Source organism: Rhinolophus sinicus, chromosome 16 (assembly GCF_057876585.1).
Source record: "Rhinolophus sinicus isolate RSI-liver-muscle chromosome 16, RSI-T2T, whole genome shotgun sequence".
Lineage (NCBI taxonomy): Eukaryota > Metazoa > Chordata > Mammalia > Chiroptera > Rhinolophidae > Rhinolophus > Rhinolophus sinicus.
Window position 1 is genome coordinate 139261814 of NC_142516.1, and position 12921 is coordinate 139274734.

The window sequence follows — 12921 nt, forward strand, 5'->3', positions numbered from 1 at the left end:
AAAATTTGTACCTTAAAATAACTGTCATACAGTCATTCACACCGGTATAAAATGCACTTTAGTCGGATCACAGACATGATAGAGGTGGCCATAAACTCTGACGGGTGAAATAATAAAATCCAAAGTTATTTGAGCAGTTGATTTTGATCAAAAGTATCTTCGGGTAATATTTTCCTTAATAGGGGATTTGTTTGTTTATGATGGTACAAGGAAGTATCTATAAATTAGGTTTGGTTTTTTTTTACCCTCATTTGTCAACCATTTGCTCACAGTAGAATAGATGGACTTCAGGACTTGAGCTGCAGCTGCTTTGTAAAATTAGTTTAGTTTTGGTAACATTCCTAGTTAATCTTAAGGAATACATTTTTTAATATAGTTATATATATATATATATAAAATTTGTCAAAATTATCAATGGCCCTGGTTAGAAAAGAATGCCGTTTCCATCCATGAGAGAAACCTCCACCTTGTTTTTATCCAGTAATTGTGGATATAGTTCCAGTCTTGAGTACGGAGAGGCAGTGTAAGTTACCAATTGATCCAGTAACCTACAGTTTTATTTATGGGAAACAATTGCCTAAGATATACACTGTGGTGATGACCAGATTCAGATGTTAACTCCACAGTTTTGTTTTAATCAAATAGATATAGCTGATTTTAGCATTTCATACATAACATGTAGGTATTTAATATAAAAACACCTTTGAGGAAAAATATCTTTAACATAAGATTCAGTTTAAAATTAGCAGTGAGAAGTTTCTCAGCACACTTTCCAGGATGAATTTAACATTTAAAGAGTTTCACTTAATGTGAATTGTTCATGTTGATCTGGTGTCATCCTTAATGATTAGTAAAGAGGGGGAAGGAGGGTGGGTGTGACTTCACATGTTTGTTAAATTATGTTAACTAATTACTTAAAACAGATTCGATAAATCATTTTTAGTGTAGTTTTTTCTAATTCCATATATGATACATAATATATTTGAAAACACTAAGGACTCCAAAAACAAGTCATACAAAAAGGTGGAATGCTTAACTGAATATTATACATAATATAATATTACATAATGCTTATTACATATCTTACATAATGCTTAATTTTTGGTGTCCTTAGTGGTCTCATACTTGGCAGTAAATAACTTTTTAAAAATTTGACCAGAGAGAGAACACTCCTAATTGTGTTTGAATAACAAATGCTTGTTTTGTCTTAATCCCTAAACACAGCATTTTATAAATATGATCTGAATTGATTACCTTAAAATCAAGCGATTGCTGTAATTTCCACTGTAATCTTGAATTCAGCTCCCCTCATGTTCCTCAGTTGTTCCTAGCGGTGTGCTCCTGTGGTGGAATCCTCCAGGACTGCCAGTCCTGGCGCAGCTTCAGGACCACCTGTTTCACGTGCACCTTTCATTCTGTGTTTCAACAAGATCCCAAATCCCTCCTCAGTGTTCACAGAACTGTCACTGCTGCTCCGTGTCCTCGGTATCTATCTCCGCACCCCAGATCTGTTACAGTTGGGGCTGTGAAAGTCTCACGAAAGGTCATGTTACAATAGAACCACCTTTGCATGGGCATTAGATACTATTGATTTAACAGGACCTTTCTTTAAAAAGGCATTTATTTGGGTAAAATGTGCTCAATAATAGAACAGAAAATAGTTCTAATTAGTAATGGCTGGTGGGAAACCACCAAGGAAGTATTTCCTGGCTCCTTTTATGGGGCCCTGAGGTCCGAGTTCCCCAGTCCAGTGGAAAGACCACAGAAGTGTGCAGGGTCCTGGGCCCTTGGCCACTGGTCAGCACCTGGGAGGGATTTCCCACTCACACCGTAAGATGCACAAATGAAGGTAGATCACTATCTTATAACCCCAAGCTTCACAAATCCACTACATGAAACTACTTGGCAGTTTTTTCACATGTCATAGTATCTTGTATGGGGTGTGTCCAGGAAATAAGTACGGCCTTTCTTACAATTCTAACTGCTTTATCATAGTTTATGATAAACTGTTCTCCCTGAGGACTGGCTTCAGGGGTTTTCAACTCGGAGCATTAGATGAAAATACAAATGAAGGCTTGTGCATTGTCCTGGGCATCTTCCCAAGTGGGACGTCTCCTCGCCCCTGACAGGTCAAGGATGGGAGAGCTTGGGCAGTGGTCACACTTAGTCTTGACTCCACTGGGGTTTATTGGGAGCCAATCCTAACTGGTTTTCCATCAGATGTGCATTATCTGATGTGGACTAGAATCGCAACATGTACCGGCTTTAGCGGTCGAAAGGTAAGGACACTATAAAATGTCCTGTAATTTTTCCTTTTAACAGGCAGTCTATAGGAAAGGTGCTTTTCCAAAACTTAAATAGAATAAAAATTTACAACTTCGGAAGACTTTTCTGAAATGTCTACAGGCCACTTTCCAGATGTAACATGCAATATTGAAATTGTTCCTTTAGCAATGGCAATAGGTATGTGGGAGAAAATGCCACAGGTGACGTGATCTGTGGTTGTGGGTGAAAGTACAGATCCAATGTACTTAAAATTCTAAGGCCAATTTTAATGTCACGGCTTATGAAATACAATTTTAAAAAGCAAGTGCAACCCCATCCAGCTAATTGAGCACCTATTTACAGATGCTAGGAATAAAGTGAAGGCATGAGTATAAAATACATTCCCCAAGGTTGGGGCAGCTAGATTGTCAGCCAAGTTAAATAATGTATGGGAACCTCTCACTACAAAGGTTGTGTATCTACAGAGAAATTCTAGGCTGGCTCTATTAGCATAAGCTTCCCACATGAAAGAGTTTGCCAAAAAATGAAAGCCTTTAGTCTGCTCTTAATAAACTACCTGCGTTAACAAAAGACATCTGCTAAATGGGAAAGTTTCAGAGTAGAATTCCTAGTGCATTGCATAGGTCTCTAGTTAAGGGATTGATTTTTCCTTTAAAAGGGTATTATGCATGGCTCATCTTCACACATTCCTATTTTGAATGTCCCCAAACCCGTTACAATCAACTCTTCTGGCCCCCTAGTGGCCGGTCTGCCTTCATGTCCCACTTCCACTTTGTATCTTTCGGTTTTTATTAGTGGTTACTCTAAATATTTTTCGCTTCCTTTGTGTGTTTGTGCCTTTTCTGGCTAGAAAGCGGACTTAGTTGATGCGAGCACTATTCTAGTCACTGGGCTCAGTGAATTGACAAATAGCGCTGTTTTTATTATGAAGGGTTGGGGGAGGGACTTCATGTCTTATCTGCCAGGTTTTTTTAACCGGCGTTTCAGATATCTAAAATTACAGATAAAACCCAGTTGCCACTTTCCCCAGGGAACATTGGCACCTGAATTTCAAAACAGCCAAACGTTAAGAGTATGGATACTTAAAGCTGCATTGTATCCCCAAGTGAAGTCTTTCTTACCAGGACGTTTGTGGTTTTGCCGTGATAACCTGCACTAGTTCTCAGTAAACTACCTGATTTGGCTTATCGGGCATTGGAGACTGGAAAGGGGAAACCAGACCCCGTGCTGACTGCAGCTTCCACATCTCAAAAGACTGGCTGGGAACTCGAAGGTGGTGAGGATTTTGTCAACTGGTGCCAGGAACACCCTTCCCCAGCACCCCCGCCACACACTTTAAGATGGCCTATTTACCACTGATTTCTTGAAAGTACCTTGTTTCATAATGAAGAAAAAAATCACTGGTTTGGGTTCTGTGGTGGATTAAGAAAAGCTTTGAGTGGAAAAGACACCTCTAGAATGCTTTTGGCGCCATGTTTAATGTAGGCTTGTTTTTCCCCAAGTACACAAATCAGTTTCAATTTCTCACATGCTAATTCAGAATTTTTGCTTCTCTTAGGACTGTTATCTTTGGTTTTAACAGTTGGAATAATCTGGGTCTGGTATGCTCATTTCTATATTGAAAATGATTTGTATTCCTCTAAAATTAGAAGTAATTAAAAGTAAAGTAAATTAGAAGCAAACTAAAGATGGAAAGTTCACGGTTGCTTTTAAATGCTTACTTGAAAGAATCATTTAGCACTGAAAGTTGTTATTTGTTGTATCCTTTGACCCCAAAATAATTCTGGGTATTTATGTGAGTAAAGAACCAGAAATGCACACAAAGGTACCTTTATAAGATGTCAATTATGGTATTCATGATAGGAAAGAAAACTGATGCAACCCAGACAGCAGTGGGGAATTTGGTGGTGGGTGAATTATAATACAGCCCTACAATGGATTATTATTCAATTTTGTATATTCTTTTGAACTTAGTTGATGTGATACATTCATGCCATGGTCAATGAATAAAAGGAAGGCATAAAAGTGATTTTTAGGATCTGGTTTTGAGAAAAATGCATGCTTGAGACTAGAAAGCCATACATCAAATGAGAATGGCTACTCCTGAGAAGTGCGAATTTCTAGTGCTTGCAGGGAGAAGTTTCTGCACGGAGTATGTAATACTTGGAGGACAAGTGGTTAAGTGTGCACATTAGCTTTTCTCCCAGATACAGAATGATTATAAGAAATGTACATATATAGCTTCAACTCCAAATATCTTAGAACTAAGACTTAAAAAACGTTTGTTACCAATTTTTATGTATCTTGAAACAGAGCTAGTACCACACTGGGACAGTATTGACAAGCCTGTCTTGAGTTTTGGCTATTGCCTTATTTTCTATTACTGAAATTAGTGATTTTTGTACGTTTGAGGATCATTTTAATGGTTTTTTATGTTATTCAAGAATTGTCCCAGTATTTCTTTATAAAAAAGAACTGAAAGAACTTTTGGGGGCATAATACAGAGTATGCTGAATTTTTTAAAAATATTTATAAATGTCTGGGTTGAATAACTGCTTTCTCTTGGCCGAATAACACCCTTAAACAATAATTTATGCCTTCAAGCAACTCCAGAATAGGTATCTGAATTTCCATGACTTTTAATTGAAACTACACACTTTAGGAAATATTTATTGTGGAAAAGTCTCTTGGTATTATACTAAGTTCATTAATAATCTGTAATTATGAAATTATATGACAATTTTGGAATGCTCTGACAAAAATGAATGAGAAACATTTGTCTTACAGTCTTTATGTACAGAGGATCTAAAATTGCCTTTGTCTTCCGTGCAGCTCAAAGCTTGGATTACTCCATGCCACTAGTGAACGGCGAGCCGGAAGATGATGCTGACAAAATGCACGTCGATAGAGAGTTTGCTGTTGTAACAGGTGGGAGTGGACAATTTCCCGTTAGCTGCGGCAACAGTCCAATGGTCGAAGACACCAAACAGCAGGAGGGTGGTTCTGTTGGACCAAAAGAAATAGAAATATATACTGTTTCAGCAATGCAGACCCCTTGTCGTTGCAAGAATCAGTATGCATATTATTTCTAACAAGTTTCTCTCAAATGAGTTTTGCACTTTGTTGTCCAGCATTTTAAAGAATGTTATAATTTGCATATCTTGGGCAAGTTTGTAGATACAAGGATAAGTGTTTTTGGTGCATTCTATGGATGTGAAAAATATAAGTGCAATCATCCTCTTTTGATTTTAAGCTTTTGCTTAATGTGCCTTGTTTAATTTTAATGAGGTTTTGCATTTTTTATTTTTGGGTGAACATCTATTGCTAGTAATTTCAAAGAGATATACAGCAAAAAGAGTGACTCACTATAAACATTGAGAACTAGTAAATGTTGTGGTTTTGACTCGTAATCAGTCACACCAATGGGGAATTTTTCACTTGACACCCTTGATTGCTCTGGTTTCTGTGGCGTTCACACTAGGTCTAGTAAAATGCTGAACAATGTGTCTCACAAAACACATTTTACATGCTAAAATTTTTAGTATATTAAAAATTTAGTATCAATAGTCATTCTCAATTTTAAAATGCAAAGGCTCTGTTTCTTTTAGCATTTATTATAGAATAAAGGTCTATCCATTTAGTGCTTTTTTTCTACCGTTCTTTTATTTAGGTGATCGTGAAAACATTTTAGCCATTTTCGTAATGTTAATATATTTAGAAATAGATACTGGTTTTTAAAAAGTTTTACTATTATGTCTTTATGCTCAATTCTTCACTGGGGATAAAAGATTACGTATTTTGTTTCCCAGATTAACATGAAAAAACATGTACACATTTTCTTTTCATCTTTCTAGAAGCTATAGAATTGTTATGGGTGGAGTCACCTTTTTGCCAAATAATTAAATGAAATGAGTAGATTTTCCAAGGGATATTCTCGAAATTCTCATTGGATAGTACATTTAAAGACCTCACCTAAAGATAAATAACAAAACTCAAAGCCAACTTTTTAAAAAAATGCCATTGCTACATGCTTTTAAAAAGGCAGAAGTAATCACTCTTTAATCTTCAAACATTAATTCCCTGGGTTTTCAAGTTAAATTTAATGCCAAACTTGTAACATTGAAAAGGCCATCCTTTTTTCAAGCTCAGCTCATCCCATATAACATGCCCAGTAAGCATTCCCCATACGTTCCGTCATTTCATTTATAACACTATCTGACTGAATAAACAGTTTCAGATCGCTAGGGATTTCTTGCAGTAGATAGGCAAAGGGGTGAGAGGGAAGTGTGAGTCCCAAAAGGCGGTTTGGAATAGAGTAAAGAGCATATTGGACATGGCCAGTGGGATGCGTGTCCCAGCCATGCTGGGGTATGTCTTAGTCTCTAACATGCCTGCTATCTTCCTGCTCGGTTTTGTCAGCTTTTCCATAACGATGTGAAGTTATCAATTAACCTTGGTTTTGAGATGAAAAAGTGAGTCTTGTTAACTCAGATTTCTGAGGCAGAGTTTATTTACTTTTGCAGACCCAATCACCTGGAAATATAATTTTCATATTTGTTAGTAATATATCAGTTATTTGTCTTAATAACTATCAAGGTTGCCATCATATCCATGAGTTTTATCACCTAGAAATTGTTGTTTATACTTTATTTTTGAGAAAAAGCATTAATATAAACATTTCCCTGGGAACAACTCGTTCTATTTCTTTTTATTTTACGTCATGTTTAGTTCTTGAAACATTTGTTCTCTCGGCCTGAGTTTTAACTAACTAGAAAACCGTCATTTAATTTTTAAAAAATTCATAATCCTCTGAAGAATTTATAGCAGTTATTAAACTACAATTGTCACTTAAATTGCCAGAAAACTGATGATTACAGGAATGTTTAGACGATGTTCTTGTTCACTAAACAAGCTGATGGCAGGGACATGTGGAGGACACACAGAAGCCTGTGCCCGTGTGCAAGTCAGATGCTGAACCGGAAAGTGAGCCCTTTCTGGGGCTCGTCACGCGGTGGGAGACATGTTAGGATGCGCGATGTACAAAACAGAACTCAGTGCTTCTGTGTTTAACATCACACCTTGCTTTTAATAGCACAGCAGCTTGGGATAAAGTTTAGTATTATCAAACAAGACACAATATTAGATCATTCTCTATACTGTTCTGTGAACTCCTGTGAACATGACTATTAACTCTAGTTTCATTATACCGAAAAATAATCTTGTAATTGCCTAGTCCCATGTGCCCAAATGTTTTGTGATTGACATTTTTTTTTGTAAGACATCTCCTCTTCATGGATGTCTGTATATGCATATTTAAGCTATCAACATTTTTCCAATGTAAGTGGTTTCTGAAAATAGCCTAATAAAGTGGAGCCTTGGATATCATACTCACCTTAATTGCTGGACTCAGAAGAAACTCTTCAGAACTGCCGGTGGCCCAGGACCGTGTGCCTCAGAACCATTAGTAGCCCTAGTTCCTTCCTGGAGTCACTGCACTCTGCTCTCTGCAGTGCTGCTCTGTGGCATTTTGCAGAAGTACTGGGTAGACATGAGTGTAAGAAAAAACGGTTCCTGTTCATAGTCCTGAGTATGCTTCCCTGACTTGTGGAATGTGACACTCACTGCCTCGCCTAGTCCGAGGGGCTGCCTTAATTCACCTGCTTCATCAACCATTTTCCTTTTGGTGTTAAGAGCTGGAGAAGTTTGTGTTCTATTTTAACCCGTATGTGAGAATCCTTACATTCAGTTCTGCTGGACTTTTTCAGGGGTGATTTTAAAACCGCTCTGAGAGTAGTCTTAAAATGAGAAGTTTTTTTGTTGTTTTTTTGACGGCTTTTCGGTACTATTTGTCTTTTTCATGCAGTATATTTGTCAGCTAAAGTTTTTAAATTTGGTTCCCCAGCACTACTGAAATTTATAAATGTTTCCTATTTTACTAGTCAGATGCTACTGTTGTATTTTATCTTTAAATCCTCCTATGCACAGTTTTTACTTTGGAAAAGGAACTGGTTTGTTTAAAAGAAAAGCACAAAAGAAAAGAAACTAAGTGAATTCTTTAAATTGTAGCAGCCATGAAGCATTGTATAGTTTCTCCTCCCCTCTGGTTCTGAATTTTGGTGACAGGTGTATTTCTTAATGCAGATATGAAAAACAGTAGCTCCGTATCGAATACATTGACAAATGGATGTGTCATCAATGGACATTTGGACTTCCCTTCCACGACACAGCTCAATGGGATGGAAAGCAGGAATGACCAGTACTTAACAGGATCTAATGGAATTAGCAATGGATTAGTTCCAGGACCACCATTTCCGAGTAGCCAGGGTTCTCTGTGTGTTAATGGAACTGAGGAGCCAGAAAAGACGATGAGTGTTAACCCTGAGATGTGCGGTTCTCTGCACCTGAATGGAAGTCCAAGTAGCTGCATAGCTAACAGACCTTCCTGGGTGGAAGATATTGGGGGAAATTTGCACTATGGACATTACCACGGGTTTGGGGACACTGCTGAAAGCATCCCTGAGCTTAATAGTGTAATAGAGCATTCCAATTCTGTGAAGGTGGAAGAAAGATATGACAGTGCCATCCTGGGCACCATGCACCTTTACCACGGCTCTTAAAAGATAAGTGGCCGGGCTCTGTCGACGCATTAATCCTTCCTGGTAACCAACTCAGAATGCTAATGTAACATCAACTTAAAGGAATGCCACAACTTGTCCTATTATTTTTTTATATATACTTTAGCTTTCTGAAAAAAATGAACTTGTATTTGACAAGTTCCTCGTGAGTCCTAGTGAATGCTCGAGTAGGGCTTACTTAGTGCATAGGTGTTTCTTGCACAGGATAGTGGGCCTCTTACACGATGCACTTTTGGAACTTAATTTTTCTGCTGCCAGTCTCAATGTTTTGAATCCTGTCACACCATAAGTTGCCATTTTTCCTTTTGTCAAATTATATCTGATGAAGATAAATTAGAGGCAGTAAGTGAGGTACCTGCTAATTTAACTCTGCACATGGACATCATTCTGAAAAGCTTGCTTTTACTCATTCCTGTAGAGTTTTTGACAGACAGCTATCTCCCTATGCAAGGTCCAGCCTTATAAAGATGACTTGCAGTGATATTTATGAAGAAAAGAACATTTATCTTTTTCAAAGTCTTTTCATTGAAACTTTGCAACTTGCCGTGTGGTGAAGGTTTTACTTGTAGACACACAGTGGCTTGGGGCATAAGTGGTCTCTTCTTTAATGATGTGACTCACCCCCTGGATTTCATTGAAAACATGTGCAGCCTAGGACTGAATTCTGATTGGTTTTATTACACATTTCTTACTTTGTCTCTAGAATTTTTACCACAGGTAACGGTTTTCTTTATATGTAGCAGTAGCAGAAGTTACTATTTGTAGGAACTGTCAGGTCAAAATACTAACTGACTATTCTGACTTATATTTTCTTTTTTCTTTGTTTTTGTTTTTGGGGGGTTTTCTGCTTTAAAATATATACCACTATGTATATCCAGTTAACTGAGAGAATTTTGAATCTCTCTTAGTAAAACTGCATTAAGTTTATGGTTTTATAGAAATTAGCTTTTGTTTAGGTGACTGACTAGTGGTTACACTGTGCAAATATTGTAATAAATTTTTACTTTTCTGATTTTTGTAATAAAAATTGGTGAATACAGAGAAAATGTCAAATGAACAAACCAATGTTCTAAGAGTGTTACTAACATTTTGTTTTTAAACTGTCCTTTACAAATTAAATAAAAAACGCTTACACACGATTTGTTCCTAGGGTGTGGTTTCTTTCTGGGCCATGAGGATTGGGGGTGTCGGTGGAAGAAATGGGAAGGGAAGGTACCATTTAGTATTGCCTTTCATTTTGCGTGACTCTTCTGATTCTCCCTGTGTACTACTTTTTATCACTTGATTTGTTCATATACTCTAGTTTTATGGACACTTTGCCTTGCTGGATCTGGGTAGGGGTGGGTAATAAATTACTATCAGCTAACGCTATCCCTGCATGCTTATTTTCATAAGTGACATCAACCATAATTTACAGAACTAATTTGGGCCAGCACATATTAATGAATATAAACCTTTTCAAAATATAAATTATAGTTAGTAAATGGCCATCCTGGCATGCTTATGTATGTTATTTAAAACACTCATTACTTTATGCAGATTGTAAAACTTAATAGACCAAAATGAGGGAGCATTAGGCTGTGGAAGTGTCACAGAAATGACTTGTGAGGACAGAAGAACCTGCTTGCTTGTGTCACCGCCACCTTATCCTATGCTCATGACAGGTATCAGTAATCAAGCTCCACACACAGGTGGCCTTGGAAACCTTTTTAACAGACTGATCTGCAAACCCCCCCCAAACTGTTCTGAGTTTGCAAGAGAGATAAAGCCTAATGCCGTCTAGTCCCTGCTAGGACTGTTTTTTCCAGGTCTTTCAGAGACTTCTTGGGGAGTTAATATTTACTGAAAAAGCATTAAGTAAATTTCTTAAGATACACTAAAGATCAGAATATGTGGTCAGTCTTGGGAATTGGACAGAATATGACTGCTGCTTGGGGGTGAAAATAGTGCATAGAATCTGTAGTAAAGCAACATCCACACTTCGGTGGGGGACTGATAACAAAGCTTGTCACACTGCAGTTCAGAATCATTACACTAATACATCAAGTTCTTATTTAGAGATCCATAAGGAACTTGGTACGATGGCATTGTATCATGCCTGGAATTTGCTTCAGAATAATAAAGGAAAGCGAGGGGACAAAGCTCAGACAACATTGGGCGTGAGCTGACGTAGATACGTGAAGGTTCATATTCTGTCTACTTTGTATTTTGGGAGGAAAAATTAGGACTTGAAGAAGAAAAAATGTTCTATACTTTCAAATAGTGTGGACATCATGTTAACATTAAGAATAGGTTTGTATTTTGCTCTGCTTAACTCACCAAAATTAAGTTCATACTAAGCTATTAATAGTTCACTGATTGTTTTTTGGTCTGAAGACCCTTTTAGGTGCTTGTATTCTTAAATACTAGTGGCAAACAATTGGAAAATAAAATAAGTCCATTTACAGTAATACCCAAACCATAAAATATGTAGGACTGTATCTTAAAAGGTGTCCAAGACCACTACCGAAAACTGGAAAACATTGCTGAGCGAAAGAAGGCCTAAATAAATGTTTTGGTTGAGGTACATAAAGAAAATGTGCCTCATACAGATAAGTAGTTGAGAAAGGGAGGGATATTTTGAATAGCCTTTGAAGTTAATTGTTGGTATTTGATATATAACACCAAAACTACAGTGGCAGTTTCTCAAAGGTTAATTGCAATGTTGAATCAGAAACATGTATCCATAAATTTCTTTTCCTCAGTTACATTAAATCCGTTTATCTTGCACTGCGAATGGACCTCTAACCCATGCATGATTTATACCACACATTACGTAGTTGGAAAATATTCTTTAAGTTCTGCAGATCTTCCAAATGTTGAAACATTTCATTATTTAATATTAAAAAATTACATATCGCTAACAACCTCATAAAAATCGGAAGCGGTCAAGCACATGGTAGTGGATACAAGTTTTGCAGCATTCTAATTTTTGCTTGAAAGCTCACATTTTATCAGTGGCCACAAATACTGCTAGTTGTTTTCCTTGAAATGACAGGCTCACTTGTTTAATTTTTTTAAATCATGACTGCCAAGCAGTCTTAACCATAGTTTGTCTTAACCATAGTTTGTCAATCATTCTTTCAAATAAAAATGTTTCCAGAAAAAAGAAAAAACAAACTACGTTGTAAGGCAAGCAGCCAGCCAGACAAGTGCTTTTCCTGGAGACAACTATTGCACTTCGGTATGCAACAGAAGTCCTTTATGCATCTTTCCACTTCATCACACAGAATATGTACTCAGTGGTTGAGATTTAATAAAATTATTTTCACTGCATCAAGGACATTCTTAAGTGAGATTGGCTTTTTTTTTTTTTTTTTAAATTGAGTGCACAGCATTGAGGAATATAATGGTAACCAGGACAATTGTTGCTAAGGCTTTTACCACTGCTTTTAACCATCAGTGCAAGTGTCGATCACATCTTGGTAAATCCAGTTGTGACTTGGGGTCCCCTGAAATGGCCCTGAGTTCCCCAGGGTCTGCAGATCACAGTTGAGAACTATTTGAATAACTTTAGTGTTTGAAGCAATAATATCTCAGTGACTAACTGATAAATTTTGGAACTCTAGAGGGTTCATTGAATTACTCTTTCAGCTTTTCTCTAGATTGATTTTTTTTTTAATGACAACAACAAATAGAAAATTAATTGGAGACAGAAACAGAAAACTTTTTGAAGAGTTTTCCTGAAAGGGGGAGCCAGAAATATGCAATAAGAAGAAAGCGGACATGTCATCAGGAGAGGAGAAGGGTGGTCCCCTGCCATGAGGGGTGGAGTGCTGGTGGAGAGGGAGCATGTGAAAGTCCTCTCCAGATCACTTCTATTTCCCCAGGGGAACTGGAGGTCACCAGCTTAGGGGGCAGATGGGACAAGGAATTGGTGTGTGAGGGACTCTGGGAAGGTGGTCTTGGACAGTGAGAATAAATGGACTGGACACGTCGTGTGGTTTCCGGGAGATACTAG

The 12921-nt window shown here is 37.4% G+C and overlaps 1 protein-coding gene across 2 annotated transcripts in view; it reads left to right on the forward strand.

Moving 5' to 3' along the window:
* Positions 1–10060, forward strand: part of ANKRD10 (ankyrin repeat domain 10) — a 32883-nt gene extending 22823 nt beyond the window's left edge. For both annotated transcript variants that reach the window (XM_074329522.2, XM_074329523.2), the window contains 2 exons: positions 5119–5214; positions 8428–10060. In XM_074329522.2, coding sequence (XP_074185623.1) covers positions 5119–5214; positions 8428–8903 — 572 coding nt within the window. In that variant the 3' untranslated portion in view covers positions 8904–10060. The remainder of the gene's footprint in view (positions 1–5118; positions 5215–8427) is intronic.
* The last annotated feature ends 2861 nt before the right edge of the window (positions 10061–12921 follow it).